The sequence below is a fragment of the Hippocampus zosterae genome, chromosome 4, assembly GCF_025434085.1.
Source record: "Hippocampus zosterae strain Florida chromosome 4, ASM2543408v3, whole genome shotgun sequence".
Classification (NCBI taxonomy): Eukaryota; Metazoa; Chordata; class Actinopteri; order Syngnathiformes; family Syngnathidae; genus Hippocampus; species Hippocampus zosterae.
In genome coordinates, this window is record NC_067454.1 from 20,041,631 (window position 1) to 20,067,692 (window position 26,062).

Consider the following 26,062-nt stretch of genomic DNA (forward strand, 5'->3'; position numbering starts at 1 on the left):
CTCTGATGTGCTGGCACCTCACCTGCTGCACCATGTGTGTCCTCCTTGTGTCTCTCTGTTTCTGTCTCTCTCTCTTTCTCTCTGTGCTTGTAGAAAGTGTACATTTGTACATAGGTTTGCTTGTCTTTGCATTTGCAGTGCGCGTGTGTGTGTGTGCGTGTGTGTGCGCATGTTGCAGTGAAGCGGAACAGAGTGGCTGACTGCCCGCTGATCCTCCTCTCCCCATCTCTGTCAATATAACAGCAGTCTTTTTAACATTAAGTACTATTTATCCCTTAGTAGGCAATATAATAGTTGTAATTCACAATGACATCACACATTCTCATGTTGCAAAATGCCACACACTCTCCGATAATATATCTAGTAAACAAACTCTTAGATATTTTTTGAGCAACCGAGAAAATGGTAAATTTATGAAATCAAGGGTGGGCCTAATAAAGCAGGTTGCCTTATGTATGCACCACATTCCAAAATCTGTGAATGCTATTATTGTGTGACTTCGATGAGGGGCCCGCTTGACTGACTGAGCCGACACGCTACGTATATCGAGGAAAGGCGGACATAACTGAGGACACCATGTGGACGTTAAAGTGGGAAGGGTGGGTGGGTAAGAGGACACTAAAGGCACGCCCCCAGTAGGTGTATATAATATCTACTACGTGCATTGTGCAAAACAACGTCCCGAAAATGGCACCTGTGAAGAGACACGCTTACGAAGCAGGTTTTAAACTGCAAGCTATCAGTTACGCCGAAGACCATGGGAATCGAGCAGCCGCAAGAGAATTCAAGATGATCGTGCTTGGTGCTCACGGTTTATGAAACGGTGCCAAGTATCCATCCGGACAAGGACAACAACATCCCGGTAAGGTTTATTCAGGGGTGCAGGAGAGGAGGATTCATTGGAAAGTTGAGTCTCAGATTCAGGAGAAGCAGTGTGGTTTACGTCCCGGCCGTGGACCTCAAGACTACATGGCGAGTTCGCCCAATCAGTCTACTTGTGCTTTGTTGACTTGGAGTAGGTGTTCGGGGTTGCTTTGGGGCTATGAGGTGTCGAACCTCCTGATATGGGCTGTTTGGTCCCGATATCATCGATATCAGAATTTGGTTTGCATTGCCGGTAAGTTGCATTTGTTTCCTGTGAGGGTTGGACTGCGGCAAGGCTTTGTCACCGATTCTGTTCATAACCTTTATGGACACAATTTCTAGGTGCAGCCAAGGCACTGAGGGGTTCCAATTTGGTGTCCCTCAGTAATGCATCTCTGCTTTTTGCAGATGATGTGGTGCTGTTGGCTTCTTCAACCCGAGATCTCCAACTTTTCACTTGAGCAGTTCGCAGCCGATGAAGCGATTGGGGTGAATATCAGCACATCCAAATCGGAAACAATGGTCCTCACTCGGATAAGGGTGGAGTGCCCTCTCGAGGAAGACCTGTCGAGGATGACATCTTATCCCAAGTTGAGGAGTTTCAGTGTCTTCGGGTCTTGTTCATGAGTGAAGGTGGGATGAAGCTGAAGATCTATGGGCGGATCTCCGGAGCGTCTGCTGTGATGCGGACTTTGATGCTGTATCAGTCTGTCGTGGTGAAGAAGGAGCTGAGCCCAAAGGCGAAGCTCTCGAGTTACCGGTCGATCTACGTTCCTACCCTCACTTATAGTCACGAGCTGTGGTTGTGACCGAAAGAACGAGAGGCCAGATATAAGCAGCAGAAATGATTTTTCTCCGCAGGGTGTCCGGGCTCTTCCTTAGAGAGGAAGCTTCGTCATCAGGGAAGGGCTCAGAGACGAGCAAATAGTGTGGAGCGTTCACACGTACAAAGCCGCTGAGCGTGTCAGCACCGGCACAGCATCGGTGCAGCCCCACTTGCGTTCACACGGCAGTTTCTGCAGCGGAGCAAAACGACAGAAAACAAATGAGCTGTCGTGTATCCATCCAACTTCTGATCCATTTATCCTCACAAGGGTCGCGGAACGTGCTGGAGCCTATCCCAGCTGTCTTCGGGCAGTAGGCAGGAGAAAGCAACAACTGAAATCCTGTAACCATGGTCATGATCGATGTAGCCTAAAGGCTAGTTTACGAGTATAATTTCTAAATGAGCCTTGCATTGAATGATTCTTTTGGTGATGCCCATAAGTGTCCCGCTGCCTGTTGTTTGCAAATATTCTGAATTGGTCTATATTTATTGACATGAGTTTAATGCTTCATTTGATCACCAGATTGTGTGCGCACTGGAAACTCGTTTCTCTTTGCTGCCTTATGTCTTTCTTATGCCTTATGTTTCCTCATTGTTGACCTTAATTTGTTGTGTCGAACAGAAAGCCAGGATCCTTTCACAAACTCATTTCACATCCGTGGGCGGTATTATTAATGACGGTCTTAACAAAAACATCAGACGGTCAAAAGGTAAAAAGGGGAATGAGCGGAGGAGAGCTATAGAGGGACAAAGGTGTAAATGGGCTGTAGCTATATATAATGAACACAGCAGATGGAAGAAGCCTTTTCGCTTCGTATTCTCAATAATTGTCGTTTGCTATTTAGTAAGTACTAGCTAACAAAGTCTTTAATCAAAGTCTTATATATATTGGAAGGGTTTAAAAAATTCTGTGAGCATCACATTGACAGTAGTCATTATTTTAAAGCATTTCTTGTGGGTAAAATTCATACAGAAGTGCACCTCTTTGTTTCCCCCCAAAAGAAACAACTTTCATACACGTATTGTACAATCCAAGCTTATAGCAGCTTCATCATCCTCACAGAACGAAAGTCTTATTTAGATGTTTGAGATGTCACAAAAGCAAAAAATAGTGGTTCCATACTTGAACAAAAAGGTCCTTGTCTAATTTTTTTTCCTCAAAAAGAAATCCGATGCAATTTTGCTATTTTCTATTGCTGATTGCGATAGAACAGAAAATGACAGAAAATGTTTTTAATATTTTCAGCTGAAAGAAGCATCTCTTTCTTTTTGTGCGCTGTGTCTTAACAACGCCATAGAACACAATAATCTGTGGGCCTTGCAAGTCAGTCAAAATCCAGTAACGCGGCTGGGGTTTAGAGGTTTGTGTCAGTGAAAATGGCTGGGAGAGAACGAGTTAAATGATTCAACTGTCAAAATAGGAGAGGCTGTATTTCCTTTCAGTTGAATCAAGCAGCTGACTTAACTCTGTCATCAGCTAATGGTTTCTTGTAATATGAACATAGTTCAACTCAAGGGTGTGCGTGTGTGCGCGCGTATGTGTGTGTGTGTGTGTGTGTGTGTGTGTGTTAGGGAGTGAAAAAATTGTTACATATTTTTTGGACTATATGTCATACCAGTGGAAAAAAATGCATGTTGAAGCAGCAAAAAAAACTAAAAAACCCTTGCTCTGGAGGTGCAGCTCAGATTTGCACCCCAAACACTGTTCCTTAATTGTTAGTGCACACACTGCTTCACCCTGACCGTTGAAACAGCATTGTTCAAATGTGCCATTTGGTTAATCAGAGTGCACCAAAAAAGGGAGTGTCGAAACAGTACAAATTGGAACAGTTGAACCGCAAACTGTTGATTAGTTTGTATTTTTGGCTGTGTTTGGAAATTAATGGATCACACCCTGCCCCCACACACACACACACGCGTGCACACACACACGCGTGCACACACACACGCGTGCACACACACACACACACACACACACACGCGTATTTGAGCTTCAGTGTGAATTTCCAAATCCACCACAATGACAACAAATGAGTGGCGAAACTTCTGCTTCAAACTATAGAAAATTCACCAACTTCATAGGCACTAAGAGGAAATCATACATGTTCCTGTACATGTACTTGCAAACATGTACTATTTACTATTACATGTTTCAACTGAGACTTACACATAATAACACATTTGTTGTGACACACAGGAACATCCATTGTTCGAAACGTAATGGACTCAATTTGCTCCAGAGAGCTTGGCCAGTGAGGAAGGAAATACAGGAGCAGAAAATGACATTCTTCAGCATGATATGATTCAGGAGCAGTAAATGACAAATTGCTGGTAGTCAGGAATAACAATGTATTTCTTTAGTCGTGCGCTGTTGCCATACCTGCATTTTTTTGTTTTGTTATTACAAGCAAAGTTTCATGTTTACTGAATGAATCCAAGTGCAATTGGCCCAAGTGGCTGGAACAAATAATCAAGGAAAGGTTCACCAGTCCTTTGGCTCCTTCAATTGTTCTGTTTTTGTCACTTGTTGCATTATGCGTATGTGCGTATGTGGAGTACTGTGCTCATTTTTTTTTCCCTCAGTGGCTCTCGTCATTATCCCTGGGCCAGAGGAGTACGTCATTTTGTTTTTTGGCGCAATACTCCTGCTTCAGTTTGAACTCTGCAGCATAATCTGTTCTTAAACACCACTCATTAAGTTAAAGATAAAACTATAATCATTTTCACTGAACACTTTGTATCTTTTTTTTTCTTTTTGCATGATGTTTGCATGATAATTTTGAGTCCTTTTGTACATTAAACACTTAGGTAAAAGACTGACATAAATCACACACTATTCAAATGAGTTTCTTGTTCTAAACGGTTTTACAATAATATTATCGAAGAGAACAAAAGAGTTTCAGGTCACCTACTTCAGTCCAAAACAAAAGTAGAGCAAATTCAAATTTAACAGCAACCACTGCTGATTGCGGTTGAAAACATATGTGTGCGCACATATTTCCCACAGTAATGAAGCAATGAGAACTAATTGATTACAAATTGTTGTTTGTGCAGTGGCAAAATGTATTGTTAAATACTGAAAATTCATATTTCCTGCAACTGATCTCTGCGTGAGGCCAGTTGTATAATTTGTATCAAAGCACAATGTTTAAAGCCCAAGGGTGCAATTTCAGCAAATCATCACTTTGGCCCTCTAATACTGTGATTCATTTTCTGGGAGCTGGATGAAGCAAGTGCAAAGCGTGCAAATAGCTATTCAATGTACGTGGTAATTAACAGTACCATTTGCCTAGCGTTTCTTCTCACCTACGAAATGTTTTGCCACATGTTGGAGTGGCACATTGAAGTTGGGAATCATCAAAGAAAACCCCAGAGGTTAAACTGGAGAAAAAATACATTAATCGGTTATAGTATTTGCTATGTGTGAGTTTCAAGTAAGAGTAATTTATTGACCGATCATCATAAACAGTTAGTGTTGCTCATTTCCAAGCACCATTAAGATACACGTTGAGGACAATATGCTCACAACTGAGGATCAGAATATTCCCAACTGAAGTCATAGCTTTTAGGATCAATGTGCTCCCCAAGAATGAACATCAAGCTCTTGCTTCAACTATATTTGATTAGTTCGGATCCTCTGAAGCTGTCCTCCGCTCAAGTGTAATGCCAAACTTGAAGACTACCACAGTTGCTTGTTCAGTTAGAACCTTGGCAAAGCTTAGCATTTAAGTCCAGTTCTCACAGCATACATGCCACAGTTCTTCTGTGCTGAATCTGCAAAAAAATGTGTCTGTTGCAGTGCGGTACAGTTTGAAAACGTGATACATATCAAGTCCTCTGACCCAATCTCAATTTAATACGTGAAAGACAGCTAGATTTGGTGGGCAAAAGTATTTCACTTATCAAATTTATGGTGCAACGCTGCCAGTAGGTGGCAGACTGACTGATTGCACGGGGAAGTGAATCATAAAACATAGTCACCGTGCATAACAAACATACAGTGCAAAATGAAATCTTCAAGAGTCAATGAAAATTCATTTAAAAAAACTCGGTAGGTGAGTGGAAATAACAAACACTACTGCATTGGGAAATGGTAAACGGACAACAACAAACCTATAATTATTAATAGCTATTTACACAAACAAAATATCCCAAAGGCATGCTGGGCATAAATTCAAACTATACAAGCATTGCAGTTTTTATTTTGAGCACAACATGAGTGCAGTGCAGGCTACAGCTCTGATAATTTTGGGGAAGCCAGCATAAAACTGTTGAAAATTCATGTTTTATTAACTCGGATTCATCCCGATTTCACTGGAAATGAATGTATCTGCCCATCCTGTTTAACATGATGTTAAAAACTTGTGCCAAGACACTTGATAATTTGGCTCTGGTAGAGGTCTGCACCAATTTTCACTGCACGTTGAAATGAACCAGATGCATGGAAATGTAGAGTTGAAGGAAGTTTGGTCAGAGGTGATCTGTCATGACTCCTTCTTGCGACTGGCTCCAAGTCAGCCCTTAGATGTTTAAACGAGCTAAGAATGTTCATTCTCTCCATTGCTTCTCATTTTGTCCAAGCCTCTAATTGCCACAGTTACCGCAGTCATGATTGCATACAGTGGTGTCATTTTCAGTTTTTAGATGCAAAATCTGTTATTTGTTTGATTTCAGGCTTAATAAATCACATTGTGTGTGCGACACCCAATATTACATCATCAGTGAGGACTATTTTGATTGTTTGCGCGCTCAAGATTGTGCCTGTTTTTGCTCGTGCAAACCGTCAGTAAATTGAGACCTCCGTCTTGTATTTAATTACAGTTATGCAATGTAAGTAATGTATGGGACAATAAATTTCAGGTGAATTTATGTCAGCTTCAAAGAAATGAAAAAAAAATAGAACGTGAATGTTTGTGTTTGTGTGCGTGCCTTTCTGTTCGTCATCAGGATGGTGATGTTCTGAGCTTCTGTCATTCCGAAGTTCGGCAGACAAATGTGGCGAGCGGATCACGTTCATTTTGTCTAGGTGTAATGAGCGTTGAGGCTGTCAGATGAGCGAGGAGCTAGCAGAGGGAGAAGATCAGATTCATCAGGGATGATTGTCTGCTGCAGATTGCTGTTTTGTTGATGTGAACACCCTGCTCTGTTACCATGGGGAGAATAATTAGCCCTGGCTGGATGCAGATGTGCATGAGCGTAAGAGATGGGAATTTGTTATTGAGCTGACTGCATGATATTTAAAATGGTGCATTATGGGTGTGTTTGTGCGCATAAATGCATACACACAGGCACGCGCGGATACAGTACACATTCACTTCTGGCTCATTCTCATCTATTTATGGACAGGAAATGGGAGTGGTGCTATATCTGTTGGAGCTGAGTAACACTATTCTGTCACACATAGGTTTTGACATCAAACGCAATGTGACAAGCCTATCTTATGCCTCTCCAGCGAGTCATCACCATGTCCCAAAATCTCATTATTGTCACCGGGAAGCCGGCAGTCGGATGTTGAGTAGGGTTGTTGATTCCAGCCTTTGGCAACCATAGTGCGCTGGAAAAGGCAAATAAAGCCATTTGGCAAGAGGCAATTTCTTGTTATTTAAAAAATGTGGCATGCTCCTGGTTCTTATACTTTATTTAAAGCCCCTTACAGTGAAATGGATGCATGCCTTACTACGGGGGACCTGTGAATTCCTCAGCTGGGAACATCCGTCCCATTCGCTTACTTGCACGCTGGATCTGGATCATATCATTACCTTTTCGCCCTGGCCAGGAAGTAAGCAGCTCTCGTGCGGTAAGCTCCACTGTTACATGGAGGCAGACAGGCAGACAGGCGGACAGTGGTGTGACTGTAATAAGACCTGTGACCAACAACGCAGCCGTGGCAAGCTGAGGCGTGGTGAGCAATGGTGCCCATCCCCAATGTGCCCCGCACTGCCATCTGTCACTGGGCAGGAGTAGGACTCAGGGAGGGGCCTCAGTGACTAGTTGTTGACACCTATACAGGCTGCACTGGGGTCTGCAGTTTATTTGTACTCGCTGCCTGGTCTTTTTCGCCTGTGGTTTGGTGATAAACATACTTTAAAATTGATTGTTGATTACAATTGATTGATGATTTTTGAACCTCATTTATCCTAGAGCAGTGGCCCCCAAACTTTTTTGTGTCACCGACCGGTTGAGACAAATTGCCAGTTTTAAAGCACTGGTACTGAAAATAATGATAATCATAGAGAAATTCCATGTTTTATGTTAATTCCTTTCAAACGGTGTTATTGTACTGAACAACAAATGTAGAATGAAATATAATACACGGCGAACTATTAAGAAATGGACCAGTTAGGAATAATAAATACGCTTTATAATAACATGTAATTATGATCATACATATGGTGTTCGCATCATTGCTACCTGTAAATGGGACATGATTGGTTGCTGCTTTCATCCGGTGGCTGCCGGCTTGTTATTAGTGCCTAAACTGCTAATGTTTATGTTTGCAGGCTGCTCACTTTTTTTCTTGCTTTCCACTTGGGTGCTCTTTGTTCAAATGATTCAATGGGTTTCTAGTCTCGCCTTGTTTATGACATCATAGCATGGACAACAGCTTCCTCCTCCACGTCGTCGGGGAACTTCTCTTTTCAAAATAGCTTCATCTTCTGCCCTTTTTGAAAAGGTGCATTTTTCAAAGGGCTGGATGCGGCCATTCTTTGACGCCCATTTATAAAAACTTAACATTTTAGTTTGTCTTATGTGACCCATTTGTAACACTAAGCTTGTCTCATAAATATTGTGAATGAGTGGCCAAAACAACACCATTAAATCTGTTCCCAAAAAATATTCGGGTGGGCTTGCGAGTCAGAAATAGAAGTTAATCATATGGCAGTTGAAAAGATGTAGCAAGAAGCAAACCAGGATGTTGTACAATAGCGCACATACCCTCACACTGTGGCTGTCATGTGTGTACATGCTGGGAGGGGGAGGAGAAAAAAGGCGAGCTTCCTCGTGCACTCCACTGCCATAAACAAGATGATCTTTGTCAGTTAAGGTTGATTGACAACGAGACTGTGCAGAGCAAACATCCATATGGACGCGTGCACTAACGGTTATCCAAATGAGAGCAAAGCGTGCATGTGTTAAGGTGTTTGTCGCTCCCAACTGAAGGTTACTGTAAAACAGACCCATGAAAAACGAGAATTAAATATAATGAATTGAAACATAAAAATGTTGACCCAAATCATATTTATTGAATGGAGGTTTACTATAATGCAGGTTGGAATTTAGCATAGATGTTGCTCCACTGTTATTGATGCGATTCTCGTAATCAGAGTCACTGAACATTTCTTTCTTTCTGTGTAGGGTGGTTTATTACCATCAGTCTCCAGAGCTTTTTGGTTTGTAAGGAGAGGTTGTGCAGCAGATGCAGTCATGATGCCATTTTGTCAGCTGCAGCAAAGTACATAAAGAAAGCGAGCTGGAAGCCACCACCGTGTGTCTTTGAATGGGGTCAGGGCATCACACGGAATAATGCATTTCCCTCCCAAGCGCTCCTTCCATTACGGCCGGAGAAGAGACATTGTGTCCACACTCTGATTACCACTGATCCATGCTGATGACTCTGTTGGCGGATTATCGCAGTTAGTATCAGCCATCTGTTACTCTATTTGTGTGTGTGTGTGTGTGTGTGTGTGTGTTTGTGCGTGTGTGTGTGTGTGTGTGTGTGTGTGTGTGTTTGTGCGTGTGTGTGTGTGTGTGTGTGTGAGTGAGTGATTGCTGTAAGGGTAAGGAAGGAATGGGGAAGGACTGAGACACATCGCGAGTAGGGAGGGATTGTTTTTTGTTCAATTGCTGCATGCATGCAAGACACCCTTACAACTCGGGTTGCATGGTGTATCTGTACTCGAAAAGCACTGTGATAGGTAGCCGTCAAAAATTATTCGCTGTCACGTCATTTCAGTTCATGTACTTCTGCGCGGTTGGGCATAGCATCACACAATAACAGTATGACAAGTATGAAGGGTCGCCACCTGAAGCACCTGTGAAGGACAAAGAACAGAGAATAAAACATAAGCCTTATAGCTTAATTCGTGCATATATTCGTATCTGAGAGTAATTAGATGATGCTATCATTTATTCACGTACAAAGTATTTTAATTGAATGTTCTCCACTGCCCAATATTAACTTGAAACACAAGAAACATGAAGTTTCATGTGTTGTCATCTATCATTACACTGCTTTTACTGATGTTTTAGCTTTTAGCCGTGGTATCATTTCAGTATCTCTATCCAGGTACTTGATGCAGGACACTGCTTAGAGCGCTGAAAAAGAAATGTGCGATGCGAGGGCACAGGGCAATCCATCCCTCTTGCTCCTCTATACACTTAGCCAGACCAAGCCCACATCTTTCAGATGAAGCTGACATGCAAAGGCTTCTATCTGCAACCATAAAACCACAGTTCTGTTTGTAGCAATACACTCTCCTGAAGGGCTGTTGGATCCAGCGGCTATTGGCCGCATGCATTGACAGCGGAGCGCTCTTTTGTAGGCCTACTGGTGGCGCACTGGTACATACAGCTTATAAATCATAGCCCGGCCATTAACATAAATTCTTTCCCTTCTCCTTGCTGCTGCAAGACCTGCCGTTTGTGCCCGCAGCGCTTCTTGTTGATTGGCTGCCGCTCTTCAAGTCAAATTGATTTAGCGGCTCACAGATATCGTAGAATTGGCCACTGCGGTGGATGCTGTTAATTACCTATCATATCAAGCTAATTCTGATGCTAAATCCATTTGAAATTCTCATAATGAAGTCAGGATTGGATCTTTAAATACTTTGGCACTGCATCCGCGTTGCAGTCGTTCTATTTGTTGATACACAGCCAAGCTCAATGGTATTATTGTTATTGGATTTAATTGCCGTCAGTGATCAGTTCGCGGTCGCCAGAGGAAAACGAACTGGCCTCGCATTCTTTTCTTCCCCTTCTGTCCTTTCCCTCGCCATCTCTCATCCCTAGAAAGAGGCCCTTTGAGAGATGAGAGCAGATGAGGGGGAGGGTAGCGCCGCTTTACACCTCTGCAACAGAGGGATTGCTTTTTTTTTCATGTTTGTTAGGGAGGGGAATCAATTCTATTCACATCATCACATTCTGACAAGCGAAGCAGTCAGTGTAGATATTGATAAAATGCAGGTTTGCTTGGGTCTTATTTCTTCATCATCTGTCTTTTTTCCACAACAAAATCCCACCTCGTTGTTGTTAATTTTTTCTCCTCCATCTTTAGCATCTCTTGTTTCCTCTTTCCCCATCTGCAAAAGGTAGGAAATGATGCGCCTCACGTACCAGCTGACACCACATAAGCTTGCTTGTCCTCCGAGGCGCGAGCCTTTTGTTTTCATGTACATTATGATAATTATGCAGGGCCACCGTTCCCCCTCCATCTTCATCATACTTGTAATGATCCTTGATTTTCTTTTCCTTCAGGAGTTGCCACAGACCTCACTCTTTCAAGAAGGAATGTTTTTTTTCTTCACCCAGAGCCTCACTTTTTCTCATCGTGTGTCAAGAGTGCCAGCTTCAGTTGCACTAACACTAATGTAGCTGTCCCTCGGCTCAAAAGAACAGGCGAGACATTTTCCGGCGAGTACTTTACATTATGAGCAGATTTGTACCAAAGGAAAAAAATGTTCCAAGAGGATCCGGATGTATTACAGTGAATCATCTGTCTCTTTTAAGCACAAAGAAATTTACCTTGTTCTGCTTGACAGAGGCGCTAATCTTAAAATGCAAGAACTCCGCTTCTCTGCCATTCAAAAATCGGAAAGAGAACAACGGAAATACAAGAAAAATATAGTAGAACGTTTACATTTGGCCCGGTGTTTTGAGATTAACGCCTGACATTTATTTTTATTATTCATAGTTGAGTGTAAAGAGTGGAACCATGACCACGAAAATCAAATTCCAGAACATTTACCTTTAGTCTGTAAAGACATTGTTTGGAGATTCTGAACTGTTTCTTTGCACTGTGTCCTTTGGGAAATCTGTTTTCCTCCGTGGGACCTCTTAGCCATGCGACATCACTTAAAAGGTTTTCTAATAAAGCTTAGTGACACGGGGATGATTCCCTAAGAGTTGACAGAGTACAGCCCTCCCAAATGTTACCAATACATCTGATCAGATCTAGTTTGCATACTCAAATCTACTCCAATCCAGTATGCCACATTGATTTATTTTTGTCAGTCTGTGTCTTTAGTTCAAATTGTGTCATCTTGCGCGAGAGGCGAGATTTGCAGGACCTTTGACCTTGCTCATAATTAGACAACCGCCACGTTTTTTTGCCCCCCCCCCCCCCATCCCCCAATGCAGCAATGGCTGCCCAAGACGGATGGCACAGCAGCCTCCTCCCTATGGACTGCAGCAGGTTTCCTTGTCATCTGTGCCTCTTTCTCACCCCCTCTCTCCCTCTCTCTTGTCAGTGTTGCTCATGGCGAAAGGCTGATACTTGATATTCAGAGGATAGCAGCTTTTGTCTCAGAGATTTAATCAGTGGCTCTGCAGAGGAGAGTGAGAGAGAGAGAGAGAGAGAGGGAGGTAAGAGGGGGTGGCGGAAAAGGGGGAAGGCAAAAGAGATGGAGGAAGAGACTGTTTATATGTAATGACACAATAACAAAGCCCGCCTGTAAAACACAATCTGCAAACTGTGCTTTTGAGGGGGATTTCCACTGCTGGATTAGTGTCAGGCAGAGGGATGTGGCAAAAGAGAAGACGGGAAAAGAGTCAGGTTGACGTGAGAGACCGGGGAGGTGACTGTGTGTGTGTGCGCGCGCGTGTGTGTGTGCGTGTGCGTGCGTGTGCGCGCGCACATTGATGTGTTTGATTTTTGCTCTTTCGTATTTGTTTGGCTGTACACGTTGGTGACTGTGTGGGCACATTGTTTTAGTAAACGAAAGCAGATTAAAGTTGGCTAATGTAAGTGTTGTTTGGCTGCTGAAATACTTCTTGTGAGAGTTTCTGTCGATAATGTTTGGTGTGTTAGTTGGGTGACTCGCTACTGTTTTAATGCGTCATGGATGTCGCCTTCATAGGCCTCAAAAGAGCTCTTGACGATTTTTTAAAGTAGGCCAGCGTATTACCGCTATCGCCCATTTATCAGGATGCATTTTGTTGTACAATGGTGCTTTGGCTTTTGAGTTGCGACTAGGTGTTGGTTAATTGATTTATTTTTGTGTTACAAAAATGTGACTTTCAATTGAGCTTCAGGCACTCCACCGTTAGGTGGCAGTGAATTGCACATGATCCATCCATCCATCCATCCATCCATCCATCCATCAAGCACTCCACATTGTTCACAACGCAGGGAAAGTGTTTTTTTGTGCTCACATATCCTGTTTGAATCGATTTTTACTCTGCAGATGTTTTATCAAATTAACTTTTTTTCTGTGAAAGCGCTGAGCAGAAGCCGCTGAATTAAAACATGAAGTAATTCAAAACCTATGAGTGAGCTCGGAGAAAAAAGGCGAAAAAAGCAAAGTGACCATATTTTTTGCAAAAAAGTGTTTAATTCTTTACCTTTTTTAAAATACATTCTCATAAAACTTTTATCTTGTATTTTTGGGTAGCTGTAACAGTTACTAGCATTTCAATGGGGAAAGTGTCATGGTTGGGTCATTTAGCAGCAAGCTCTCCACAAACATGCAGTGTCATAAACCGGAGAGGGGGGGCCCCATCTTCCGGGCGCACCCCAGTCCAGTGTAGAACTGTCCGGTTTATGACACCACATGTTTGTGGAGAGCTTGGTGCTGAATGACCCAACCTTGACACAAAGTAGATGATAGTCGGTAATTTTCACAAAGTTGTTTTGTTTACTTTAGGGATAAAAAAAATAATGGCCCCAACGGAACCTTTATGTCCTCTCTAAATGTAAACACGTTTAAAACACACCACCCAATTCTGTTCATCGGAACTATATTACGCCATTAAAACTATTTGCTTTTTTACTTTATTTCCTCCCCTTTGCGTCAGGGAGTAATGTACATAGAATAAGAATCATGGCGGGAAGGCATGGGGAACTATACATAAAACAAACTTTATAAAATGTCCAATTTTTGAATTTGCGTGTACCAAAAATAAGAGCTATCTAAGGCTATATCATAAGGAAAAAGGTCCTAATGTTCCTGTGTGAGAGAGAAAACGGTTTAGAAACGTGCAAAGTAACATGGTTAGGATTAGGTTAGCACAAAGCAATAAATGAATCTGCCTTCCAATAAATATCACATTTATTATTCATAAAAGCTTTGCCCTCATAGTTTAAAAGAGGAGAGAACCATGAGTTAATATGAAAGACAGTGTATTTATGTACGTTAATAAGAGTTTCCTGAACACTCTCGTTTAGTCTTCGTGTAGTCTTTTAAATATTCACAACAATAACTGAGCAACATTCGACCAGATAAGAGTGGCGTTAACATAAATCAGCAAATCAGTCATTCAAACAAATCGGTGCCTCTATCACTCCAGCTATTCATGTTTCATGAATCCATAAGTAAACACCGTAGCCTGCACTTATTAATAATCACTCAACTTTTCTTGGCACTTAATACGTTTAAAAAAGTTTGCTGTTGTTGGGGATTTGGAGAAATTGCAGTTTCCGACATAGCTTTCCACTTCACTTAAGGGGCAGCACATCGGAAGCATGTGCTCATAACTCGAAAAGCTCAATATGGGCACCGCGGTGCTTGCATAAAATGTGATTGTGCGTGAAATCTGAGTCTACAATATTCTTTTCCTTGACTGCTTGACTGTATGTACTGTAATTATATTTTTAATTGTCTACAACCATGCTGTATTCCTGCCATATAAAGTCCCATCTTCCCAGAATTTGGCAACCCAAAACCATTTTGCTTTTGAATATATACTATATATTTTTTTGCCCTCAACATCTCATGTCAATTTCCACCAGCGGCAAAGCCGAGGACGCATTTGGGACAGCTGCAGATTCCTTGAATCCCAAAAGCAAAATGTTCTTTGTTGTTGGCTATTGGCTCTTAGACCGACATTCTCCTTGCAAGCTCGCATAGAATCAATAGAAGCTGAGAGGCAGTGAGCATGGCTAAATAGAAATATTGTTCAGGGGAAGTGAGATGTGAAAGGAAAAGTGTGTGTGTGTGTGTGTACGCGCTACGGTTTGTGTGCGTGTGTGTGTGTTTTTGCTATTGTAACCCCACTGATTGGATTGTGTTTGACAGATATGGAGTCTGGAGAGCGGCTGGCCTCCCCTGCGCCCACCCTGTCTGCTGCGCGCACCTCCTCCCCTGCGGCCTCTTCCTCATCATCCTCTTCTTCCTCGTCGTCGTCTCCCGCTCCCCACTCAAAGAGCAGCCTGGCCCCGAGCCCCTCGGCTCTGGGTTCTGCCCTGAGCAACTCCGGTGAGCAACACTTTTATCTTTTGGCCTGAGTCAATCTTTGGTCAGTGTAACCAATAAAACAAGTCAAATCACGAATAGTCAGACCAGACCACCTAGGACCAATGAAAAAAATCACGTTGTGGTCATCATAAACAAGGCAAAGGTTTCATTCCGAAACGACACCTTGTAAGTCGCACCTTCTGCCTCCGCAATGGTTTTGGAAAAAGTCAAATTAGTCAAGTCAACAGTATTTATAGAGCACTTTCAAACAGCCATCGCTGCATACAAAGTGCTGTACATGGAGCAATTTAACATGCACAATAAACAGTGAGACAAATCGGTAATAAAGGCGGTAGGAAGCACCAAACAGTAAAATCAAGAAAAATCTAAGTCATGCTGAGTCGAATGCCAAAGAATACAAGTGAGTTTTGAGGAGGGCTTTAAAGATGGGCAGCGAGGAGGCTTGCCGAATGTTCAGTGGGAGGTCATTCCAGAGAGAGGGACCAGCAACAGAAAAGGCTCGATACCCTCTGAGCCTCACTTTAGTTCTTGGTACTTCCAACAAAGACTGGTCCACAGACCTGAGGCGCCGGGCAGGTGTGTAGGGGCGGATGAGCTCAGAGAGGTAAGGTGACGCGAGATTATTCAGAGATTTGAAAACAAAGAGGAGGATCTTGAAAATAACTCCAAAATGAATGGGGAGCCAGTTATTATTATTATAAATTGTATTATATTATAAATTAGAGGCACAAGATGAGGCCGGAGTTGACTGATTTAGTTTTTTTCATAAATCATATTTTTCATTCAAGCGACACGGTCCTCGTGAGAATTAGGGGATTAGATACCTGATGGATAGCTATTTTTCGTACTGCTGTCAAGAAGTAGTCCAGTGTATACCCCTCGGATGGCATAGGCCCCAGCTCACCTGGACTCCAGTGAGGATAAGCGGTCCAGAAAAAGGATGGATGGCACATAGAAGTTAAATACAACTGAACTGTATTTAACAAATGCGTGGTAATGGATTCTCAGAAAGTTTGAGCCGCTAACATATTCTGCACAGTTTGTGCGTTTGATTCAGTGGTCCCTTCACATACCAAGTTTTTAGAATCACTTCTAAACCAATAAAAGTGACAAATGTGGCCACCTTCATGTCGTGATAGCATTCACAATCCTCTTCCTCATCTCCTCTCTTTAGCCTGAAAATGAGTTTCCTGCTGTATTAATTATACAGTTAATAGTATGTGAATACACCTCTTTCCCAACAAACAGGATTCCTCCCGCCCCCGCCACCCTCCCCCACTGACAGCTTTGGTTGCAATTGAAAAGCTGCTGCATTAATGAATCACAAACAATTATAGGCTTCTTTTGTGTGAGAAACACACACATGCTTGGCCATGTCTCCTGACAACCTTCAGCTCTCTGGTTTCAGCTGCCTCAGTCGAGCTCAGCAGGACACTGTTTGTGCATGTGTATGTACTGTATGTGCATATTTATATCTCTCTATGACTCTGTGTGAGTGAGAGAGAGTGAGAGAGAGAGAGAGAGAGAGAGAGAGAGAGAGAGAGAGAGATAGTCTTCCTGCATGATTTAATATTTTTCATCCACTCAGTGTACGCCCTGCAAGGGTGGGCAAACTTTTGTGCTCTAGGGCCACATTTGGCCCAAATTGGACGGATAGGACCATTTATTTTGATGATGAATTCATCAAATAATTTGTCCCGTTTTAAATTGTAATATTTATAGTTGATTTAATTTAGAATTAATGAACCAAAAGGAAGATTTTATGTACAGAGTTGCATTTTATTTATTACAAATAAATGATTCAACCAAAAACGCTTCAGGATCCCTGGGGAAAAGCTGGAAGAAGTAGCTGGGGAGGCGGCTCCAGCACACCCACAACCCCAGTGAGGATAACTGCTCCAGAAAATTGAATGATCGTGGAGTTTAATGAACCAAAAACTACAAAAAGAATGCAAGAAAGCGGACTGTTGACAATGCCGGCATGTAGCCCACATGCCCTATTTTGCTCACCTTGTTAAGTCATTAGAGAAGTGTGCATATGTTTTCAAGATGTATTTTTGATATATCCCTTGTGGGTAACTGATTTGTGCATCCTCTTTCACCTCACCTCACTTAATCTCTTGCTATCGACGCACACATAGCAAATCACATTGGGCAGAGATTTGCATGCATCCAGTTTCTTAGAACAGAACCCAATTTTTCTCTTACAAGATAAAGGAAGGAAAGCGTAAAATTAAGCACCGCATTTTTTTTTGCCTTTCCTTGTCGTCTTGCTGTTGCGCTGGAGAAGATGCCATTAAAACATTTCCTTCCTCATGCATTATACATCATTCTGATCCTTCTGTGCCATTATGTGAGCTCAGATTTTCAAGATAAGCAATTTTGGGCAGAGCATCAAATGAAATGCGAGCGAGCTCTGTGAACTTTTTGCAAGCAAACCACTTCTTTTGTACGATATCCCTTTTTGTGCAACTAATACACCGTACCAGATGCTGTCCATTTAAGCTGAAAGGTTTTCTGTCAAGTCATCGCTTTCCATTGCCATATAAGTTTAATTAAAAGCCGAATACAGCCATATCTTAACCTATAAGTGCCTCAGTTAGTTTTCTGAGTTTCGCCTTGCATTGCGAGCAGAATTTTAATTACTCGTCTTCATAACATTGGGACAATCTAAACATGCTTTCTGATTACCATAGACATTAATAATTAAATCATAAACCAACATGAGCTGACATGCCCAAATAAGATTATGTTCAGGAAAAGTCATGTAGGAGGGACAGAACCTGTTTAATTATGCACATTGTTTTTAAGTTAAGTAAAATATTGAAAATGTACTTTAATTCTTCTATTTTTCTCGATTGCTATATGTTTTTTATACAGTCTTGTAGTCGGGGCTCACCAACATGTGAGCTGAAGTGAGCTTTGATGAATAAAATAAGATGTTCTCTCTTGATATTTGATATTTACCTCTGTCCTAATTATTATGAGGAATCATTAACACAATGTCTTCTCATAAAGGAAAGTCGTTAATTATTAATCATAACAAATAAAGTTGATAGAAAATGTGTTCTTTAGGGGTATTCATCAAACTGCGCATTAATCAGTATCCAAAAATGGCATTTTCATTCATTTCAATAGTGAAAGTTGATTTAAAATAATAATGACATGAAGTACTTATTGAAATCACATTTTGAAGTCAAGATACCACTGGATTTTTCTGTAAGCCCCCCCCCAACCACTTGTATTTCTTTATTTACAACCAAACCACTTCTTTTGTACAAAATACATTTTGCATTGTATAACTACAGTAATGCCTTGATTCACAAGTTTAATCTGTTGCTTGATTGCCTTCATAACTCAAAACACATATCTAAAATCGTCTTTCCCCATTGAAATGGAAATGCTATTACAATGGACCCCCCATGATTTGTGGGCGATAGTTACCCAGCCGCCCCATGAATAGCAAAAATCAAAACGGCCATTATGAGTCTATTAAGGGGATAAAGAACATGATTTGCAAATCATTGTATTCTGTTTTTATTTCTTGAACACAATGTCCCAATTTAATCGGAATTGGGTTTGTACAATACATTCATCCGATCTCAGATGTCAGAAGTGGCTGAATGCAATGCAGAAGCAGCTCTCGTGTTGACAGACCCGATTAATTTTTGTTCACCATGTAAAAAAAAAAAAAAACAAAACAGTAAGAATGGCTCTGAAGAAAAGGGAAAGTGCTGAAGGGAGTGTTATCGCAAGCGCTTGTCATACATGAGCAGAAAGATTTGCTCTTGTTTCCACGTTTTGTGTTGTTGCTATTTTTATTAGACAGACAAATGAGAAAACACTTGCTGGTGATGGCATGCGTGAGCTAGTTAAAACATAAAAATGATCAAAAGAAATTTGAAATGAATTCATCTTTAAAATGACAACGTGACATCTAACGTCATTATTTTTTAACAGTAGGTTTCCCTGAATTGGTATGCCAAAAATCAAACAATCAGAAAAGAAAGACACATTAATGAAAATCTCTCAGAATTTATTTTTTTAGTCACCTCCCCTACCCGTTCCTCCCCCAGTAAAGTCAATGAGCAGTCCATAGTTGTCATGTGTTTAAAATGTTTTAAGTTCTTTATAATAGGGTGTTTCCACTTATTTCCATATTACATTATGGAGTTTGCATGTTCTCCCCGGGCCTGCGTGGGTTTTCTCCGGGTGCTCCGGTTTCCTCCCACTTTCCAAAAACATGCATGGCAGGCTGATTGGACGCTCTAAATTGTCCCTAGGTGTGAGTGTGAGTGCGAATGGTTGTTTGTCTCTGTGTGCCCTGCAATTGGCTGGCAACTGATTCAGGGTGTCCCCCGCCTACTGCCCGAAGACGGCTGGGATAGGCTCCAGCACCCCCCGCGACCCTAGTGAGGATCAAGCGGTTCGGAAAATGGATGGATGGATGGTTATTTTTAGCTCAGATAATTGATTAATGGACTAAGATAAACTGCTGCTTGTTAAATGATTTGTGTTTGCGTCCACTGTACTATATACTAGATGATGGCTGAAACGTTTTCTGTCAACTCTCTTCTTTCTTCCTACATCTCAAGTTTAATTAGAAGGGGAAAAAAGGCTCCTTTCAGGCAGACTAACATGAAAGACTGTCAAACGGAACGCAGGTAACATCAGAGATACGGTATCATGGCAGTATGAACAGGCCTTGATTCAAGGTTCAATGTGCCTCTTACACTTGGGCAAAAGAACATTTATACACTAAAACAATCATTTGCTGGTGCGTGTACGCGTGTCATTGATGAGGATATCACTTGGAGAATAAGCACTCATAGCGCTCTCCCTCTGGGATCAACTCACGGATGCAATTAACTTAAATCTGTCTGTGGAAATTTGATTGACTGCAACAAACAACAAATTAATCCCCCTTCGGCAGCATCCAAACATGAAAAAAGCGGGCGGTGCAGTTTGTCAGAGTGGAAGGAGGATTGAAGCAGAATGAGAACGAGGGCGAGGGAGGAAGCGAGTGAGAGGGAGCGAGTAGGTAAAAATCCTCTGTCGTTCCTTACTTGAATTTTTTTTTTTGTTAAATTATTCGCCAATTCGCCATCCGGAAGCCTACATTAATAATGAGGAGGCATTTGCAGATGTCACTTTGTGTTGACTGGGAAGGGAGGGCCCGGGCCTGGTGTCGGTGTGGGGGTGTTGAGGTGGAGGGATGGGCACTGTCAATGCTGTGTATGTTGGCCTTTTCCGGGGTTCACATTGCAGTCGTTCATCTGTACACACCATAACCTCGGCTAGAAAGGCTCGCGTTGCATATTCAGCATATTCTAATGACATTCATCAGGCAGGTTTTGCTGTCGTAGAGTTCGAGAAGGGCCTTGAGGCAAAATCAAAGGCCGACACATTCATATGTCAACCCTGATTGTTACGAAATACAGTGGAAAAACGTTTGAGCATTAGTTCTCTTGATATTCAGTTTAAGGTCGAGGTACCCTTTGTCTTCCCGAGGACAATTCAGCACACTCGTTGAATGACTTATGATTTATAATCTTACGGGCACTCGAACCAGTGATGGTAGTAACGGCAGTATAAATAATGGCTCTACTCCTAAGCATTATTACTTTTTTATTCTCAGTATGTATTACCGAGAATCTATGACTGTCTATATTTGTAAATCTGTAATTGTAGCCACATTTAGAGCATGTTACAGTAATTCTTAATTTCTTCTTTCATTTGGCGTACAGCTAGTTGCTTGACCCACGATTTGTGAACTTCCTTTTTTCACCTCCGTTTCGATTCAGTTCAATAAAGGCTTGACGAAAAAAAAAACAACAACGCGCATTCAAGGGATTTGCCAACGTACTACATGATGAGAAGTGGCTCCAGTATACAACAGCCGTAGATATGAAAGGATCAATGCAACACGCGCCTTTTGAGCTACACGCCTGCAGCGCTGCTAAGCTAATGTCCATGCTTTACATTGCTTGCCTTTAATGGGATTCTCGCCACAGTCACCATGGCAGCCACACTTCCACAAGCTTGCTTTGGTCTACTGAGAAACTATGTCAATAGCGACAGAACCATTCTGTTTATTACACCAGCGCTGTGGCCAATTGTGGCCAGAAAGCTGCCTTTGGAGTGGACTGGATGTTAAATTGAATTGTTTCAACAGAATTGAAACAATTCAATTCTTAAATTGAGGTTCCACTGTCTTGACACCCAATAAAGTGCAATTAATATCAACCGTTCAAAAATGGCTATCTATATACCTGTATAATGTAAATATATATATTTAAAATGTACCAGTTAAATTTATTGAATTCATAGTGCAAAGGGTTCAAAGGACAAGTCTAACTTTTTCTTACAATAATATGTGCTATGCACCGCTACCTGCTGAATGAAGCTGAGCCACGATTGATCATTAACTGAGCCCTGAGCAACTGTGATGTCATTTTCAGTCGACAGCATCTGACAAAATGGACACCTCCACCGAGAGGGACAAAAATGAGTCGATTTATTCCACAAGCACAACATAATTCAGAAAGAACCGTGTTTAGAACATTTTATTGGAATGAAAATGGTGTGGGGGTTGACTTCCCCTTTAAAGCAATGTTGTAACACAGACTATTTTGTTGAATACTTGGAAGTACAATATGTACCAATTGTCTAGAAGCTACAATATATTTTTTTAATATGACATGACACTGAGTTGAAAGCACATACTGTTTAACGTTGCATAAATTACCTAAATTAGGGCCTATGACCTGTGTAACGGTAAATACTAAATTACAAAATAAAGCACTTAAATTTCATCATAGACAACCTCAAATTGTAGCGCACAGTCTGAACTTAAAGCCCCTCTTGTTAGTTTAATTTCAAACCCATTGTGGTGTTGTAGAGAGCTGGAATGCTGCTAATACTGTAGTGCCAATGTCCAAATATTTATGGACCAGACTGTATGTTAGCAGAACAACTGCTTGCAAGTTAGCATTGCATAAATTCTCGGCTAAATAGCCTTCCTAGTGAGAACAAAACGCCTCAGAAGTACCGGTACATGGACCTCAAGCTGGGTATTGAATAAGTGCTCAAAGAGCTTTTCATAAATCTCCAAGATATGTTTGTGCAATGCTGTCATACGTGTTAAAAATAATACATTCAAAATCATAATTCAGAGGGTGGACTTTATACTGCACTATAAATACCCTTGGTGCGTTTGTTTGAGAGAAAAAAAATGCAGTTCTCCGAATGTTTTACATTTCTGTAGTGTGTGCATGTGCATTGTAGTTTGACATTGATCTGCACCTTGCACAACACACTCCCTTTTCTTCAGTCATCACTTTCCCTGCATGTATATTACTTGCTTATGCAGCGGCATCATGCAGGCGTTCTCCCCTTTTCTAGAGCAGAAATTGAATTTGCATGAAATATGCTCACACTAAATTGCATCTGACTCCAGGAGGAGGTAATACGTGGCAGCCGCCCCTGTCGGAAATGATTGTGCTCAGAAAAAGTGTCGGTGAAGATGTTCTTAATGAAGTATTCTTCTGTGGTGAAATTGAATACCAAAAAAGATCGACATGGTTATACGAGCACTTTTTTTTCCTCCTCGCAGAACACATCTAGCTGTATCCACACGCTCTGACATTTGGGAACCTAGACCTCGTATTAGTACTCTCCTCAATAGTCGACGATAATGACAGATTTATATCGACTTCCATGCTGAGGCATCAACAAGTGACCTCATATTAGAATGAAGTTAATGCTTTACTATAATGCACTTTGCTTTAGAGTCAGCCAGTCCTCAATGAAACGTCTCCAGTTGGTCCAGAATGCTGCTGCTCGCCTCTCGACTGGTACTCGGAAGAGGGAGCACATAACTCCTACTCTGGCATCCCTTCACTGGCTCCCTATACATTTTAGAGTTCTTTCTAAGATCCTATTTGTTTTCAAATCCTTACCTGTCCGAGCTCCTCCGCCCCTACACACCTGCCCGGCACCAGGCATTATTAGAGGGACCAAGAACTAAGCGAAGTCTCGAGGGGATCGAGCCTTTTCCATTGCTGGTCCCTCTCTTTGGAATGACCTCCCACTAAACATTCGTCCAGCCCTCTCGCCGCCCATCTTTAAAACTCGTCTCAAAACTCATTTGTAGTCTTTGACTTTTGACTCTGGATGACTCAGAATTGATCCTAGCTGTACTGTTTTGTGCTTTCTACTGTCTTCATGATGAATTGATTGTTTAAAGTTGTATATATGGTATGTGCTCCATGTACAGCACTTTGTATACAGCGGTGGTTGTTTTAAAGTGCTCTATAGATACAGTTGAGTTGAGTTGAGAAGTTTACTCACTCTCTCGTGGATATGTCTTAGTGTTTAAAAAAATCTCTATTTGGTTCTGAAAATCTTCCACCAAGTTCCACCTAAAAAGGTGCACCACCGTCACGACAGTAAAAGTAGCATAGTAGGCCAGAAGTATCCCTCAAGAACAAGAAAATGGTTTTCTGTTTTCATATTCTTGGAAGCCGCTGAAACAGTGCGCACATTTGAACAAGAACACTGCTCAAGTATAGGAAAATGAAACTTTATTTAAATAACTCTCATTATAATGTATTTGACATATGTTCAACCCAAATTGTACCTCAATAAATGTTAGAAAACAAGCATTTGTAAAACATTAAATACTGATGTATTATAATTGTACTATAGCCATGTGAAAAAGTTTCCAACAAGTTTGGCAGCCCGAGTTCTTCATAAAGTACACAACTATGACCACATTTGAAAGCTTTCACTTTTGGTTGATTTGTTTCAGGCCGTCTGTTTGGAGCAGCTGGAGAGCAGCCCTTCATTGGCTCCACATTGTCAAGTGCCTTTCCTCTGGTGAACCACCCAGCCTTTGGGGCCCTCTACACTGCTGGAGTGAGCAGGCCGGAGTTTGGAGGACTTGGCTCCCTCGGCATGCCAGCTACTCTGGCTGCCCACCCCCAGCTCGGAGCCTTGTCAGGTAAGACGTGGAGGGTGACAGTGCAAAAACACTGGGACGTAATGACTGATTTTTGCCACTTGAATTGCAAACACTGCGTTGATTCCCCTCTTGACAGAGTGGTGGCGAGCTGCTGAAGCCCATGGGCGAGGAGCCGCTGCCTTTCTTCCTTCTTTCATAGGTTTCCCTCCATTCTTTACCCCACACATTCAGCCAAACCATAGCGCCAGTCCTGTTCAGATTAGAATGCCCAGCAAGAATAGCCAAGAACCACCTAAAGGTATGCCACACCGACGCATCTACTGGATTTCGCAGAATTTTCCCTCATGAAACAGTGGAAACTGAATTAATTCACTCCAGTGTCGAGCTCCGTTTGAATATTTTTTACATACCCTTGATATCCAGTTTGGGTTTCTTGTACTAGTATGCCCTTTGTCACCACTGTTGAGAAAATTCAGCAACAACTACAAGGACAACTGGTGCACATGAGTAGACTGTCTTTTTCCATTTTTGCCACCTTTGTCCTGTTTGTACAACTTCAAGCTAGATGTCAAGTATATTGAAATAAGTCAAAAATATGAAAGTGCTTGTGCTTGGCAGCCTTAACATAAGGTACTCAAGTGTGTTCTTACCAGAAGCTGTATTCTGGCTTGACGGTCATCTAATTTTTTTCTTTGCCTTCTGTGATAGCATCACAGGAAAAAAGCTAGAAAAGGCACCAATTTTCCAGAGTTTAATCATTGAGAGTGATTAGGACATTCTTGCAAGAATTGCTGATGTCTCTCACTACATGTGAGATAATATGAAGTCATTCTCCGTGCCTATTCAAATAAATTTTTGCACAAATGCAGAGACATTTTCTCCCCTAAAATATTAATTCAATTGTATGACGGCAGTGACATTAGTGTTCTCCCTTCTCCCGATCAATTTCCCTTTTTTCGAGACAAATTGTTCTCCATCCAGCAACACATGCCTTTTGGTTTTCCTTCGGTCATCTTTTTTTTTTCCCTGCACCCTTTCAATTTCAGTCTTTTATTATGTCAGCCGTTAGTATTGGCCTTGTATATTTTGCAGCCAGTATGTTTTAAGAGTTAGATGCTCAAATCAATATTTGCCTCAGTCCATTTTGTACTTGGTTCCAGATAGTTCGTTAGACTGTGCATCCACGTTCTCTGAAAAGTGAAGAGGTGAAACAGACAATCTTTTTTTATGTTCAAGGGGTGAATGGCGCAGTAAATGGCAGCGGCGTCTGTCAACCCACAACGCAGCCTGGGAGCTTTTGTGTAAGTCCGATCCCTGTTCAGGCAGCGACCAATCCAACCAAAAAAGCAGAGCCCTCCAACAGTCCCTGTCAGAATAGCTCAGCCAAGACAGTGGAAAACCCTGCTGCTCCTAAAACTAAGGAAAGGGTAAGTTGTTGGTTCCTACGATTGTTCACCAGACACAAAGAATGTAATACCGTACATAAAATGGCAAAAAATACATTTAGTCATGTGCATTTTGCCCTTTTCTCAACTCAGAGGCAACGTAAAAAGGCAACAGAGGCTCCTGGAATAAGTAACAGTGAAACAGGCACATCTTCAGACAGCTCAAGCGACGGGTCCCTCAGCAGTGATTTGGAGGACCTCGCGGAGGATGATGAAGAGGACGATGATGAAGACGAGGACGATGATTTATCAGACTCTGAGAAACAGATAAAGAAGAAAGCAAAGGTAAATATGAATGCTCAACATCAGTGGCGGGCCATGCATTTGGAACGTAGGCCTGCAATGGGGACTTGTATAACGAATTATATTACAGAAATCATCAATCTGTAGCTGGAACAGTTCACAATCAATATTTATCAAATAGCATGACAAAAACAAAGAAATGAAGTAAAATGACTAGCACGAAGCTAGTCATACATGGCTGTAACAGGTTCTCTTTGCCCAATCAGATGACGGAAGTTGAAATCTCAGTCCCACTGCTTGTACAGTT

The 26,062-nt window shown here is 41.8% G+C and overlaps 1 protein-coding gene across 16 annotated transcripts in view; it reads left to right on the forward strand.

The window, feature by feature from the left end:
• baz2ba (bromodomain adjacent to zinc finger domain, 2Ba) overlaps positions 1 to 26,062 on the forward strand; it is a 99,132-nt gene that overhangs the window by 38,736 nt on the left and 34,334 nt on the right. For 15 of the 16 annotated variants that reach the window (XM_052062976.1, XM_052062984.1, XM_052062987.1 and 12 more), the window contains exons 3-7: positions 14,923 to 15,102; positions 23,915 to 24,106; positions 24,204 to 24,365; positions 25,304 to 25,494; positions 25,606 to 25,797. In XM_052062976.1, the coding sequence (XP_051918936.1) occupies positions 14,925 to 15,102; positions 23,915 to 24,106; positions 24,204 to 24,365; positions 25,304 to 25,494; positions 25,606 to 25,797 (915 nt within the window). In that variant the 5' untranslated portion in view covers positions 14,923 to 14,924. Of the gene's footprint in view, positions 1 to 843; positions 863 to 14,922; positions 15,103 to 23,914; positions 24,107 to 24,203; positions 24,366 to 25,303; positions 25,495 to 25,605; positions 25,798 to 26,062 lie in introns of those variants that run through there. The other variant, XM_052062977.1, reaches the window with a different exon arrangement.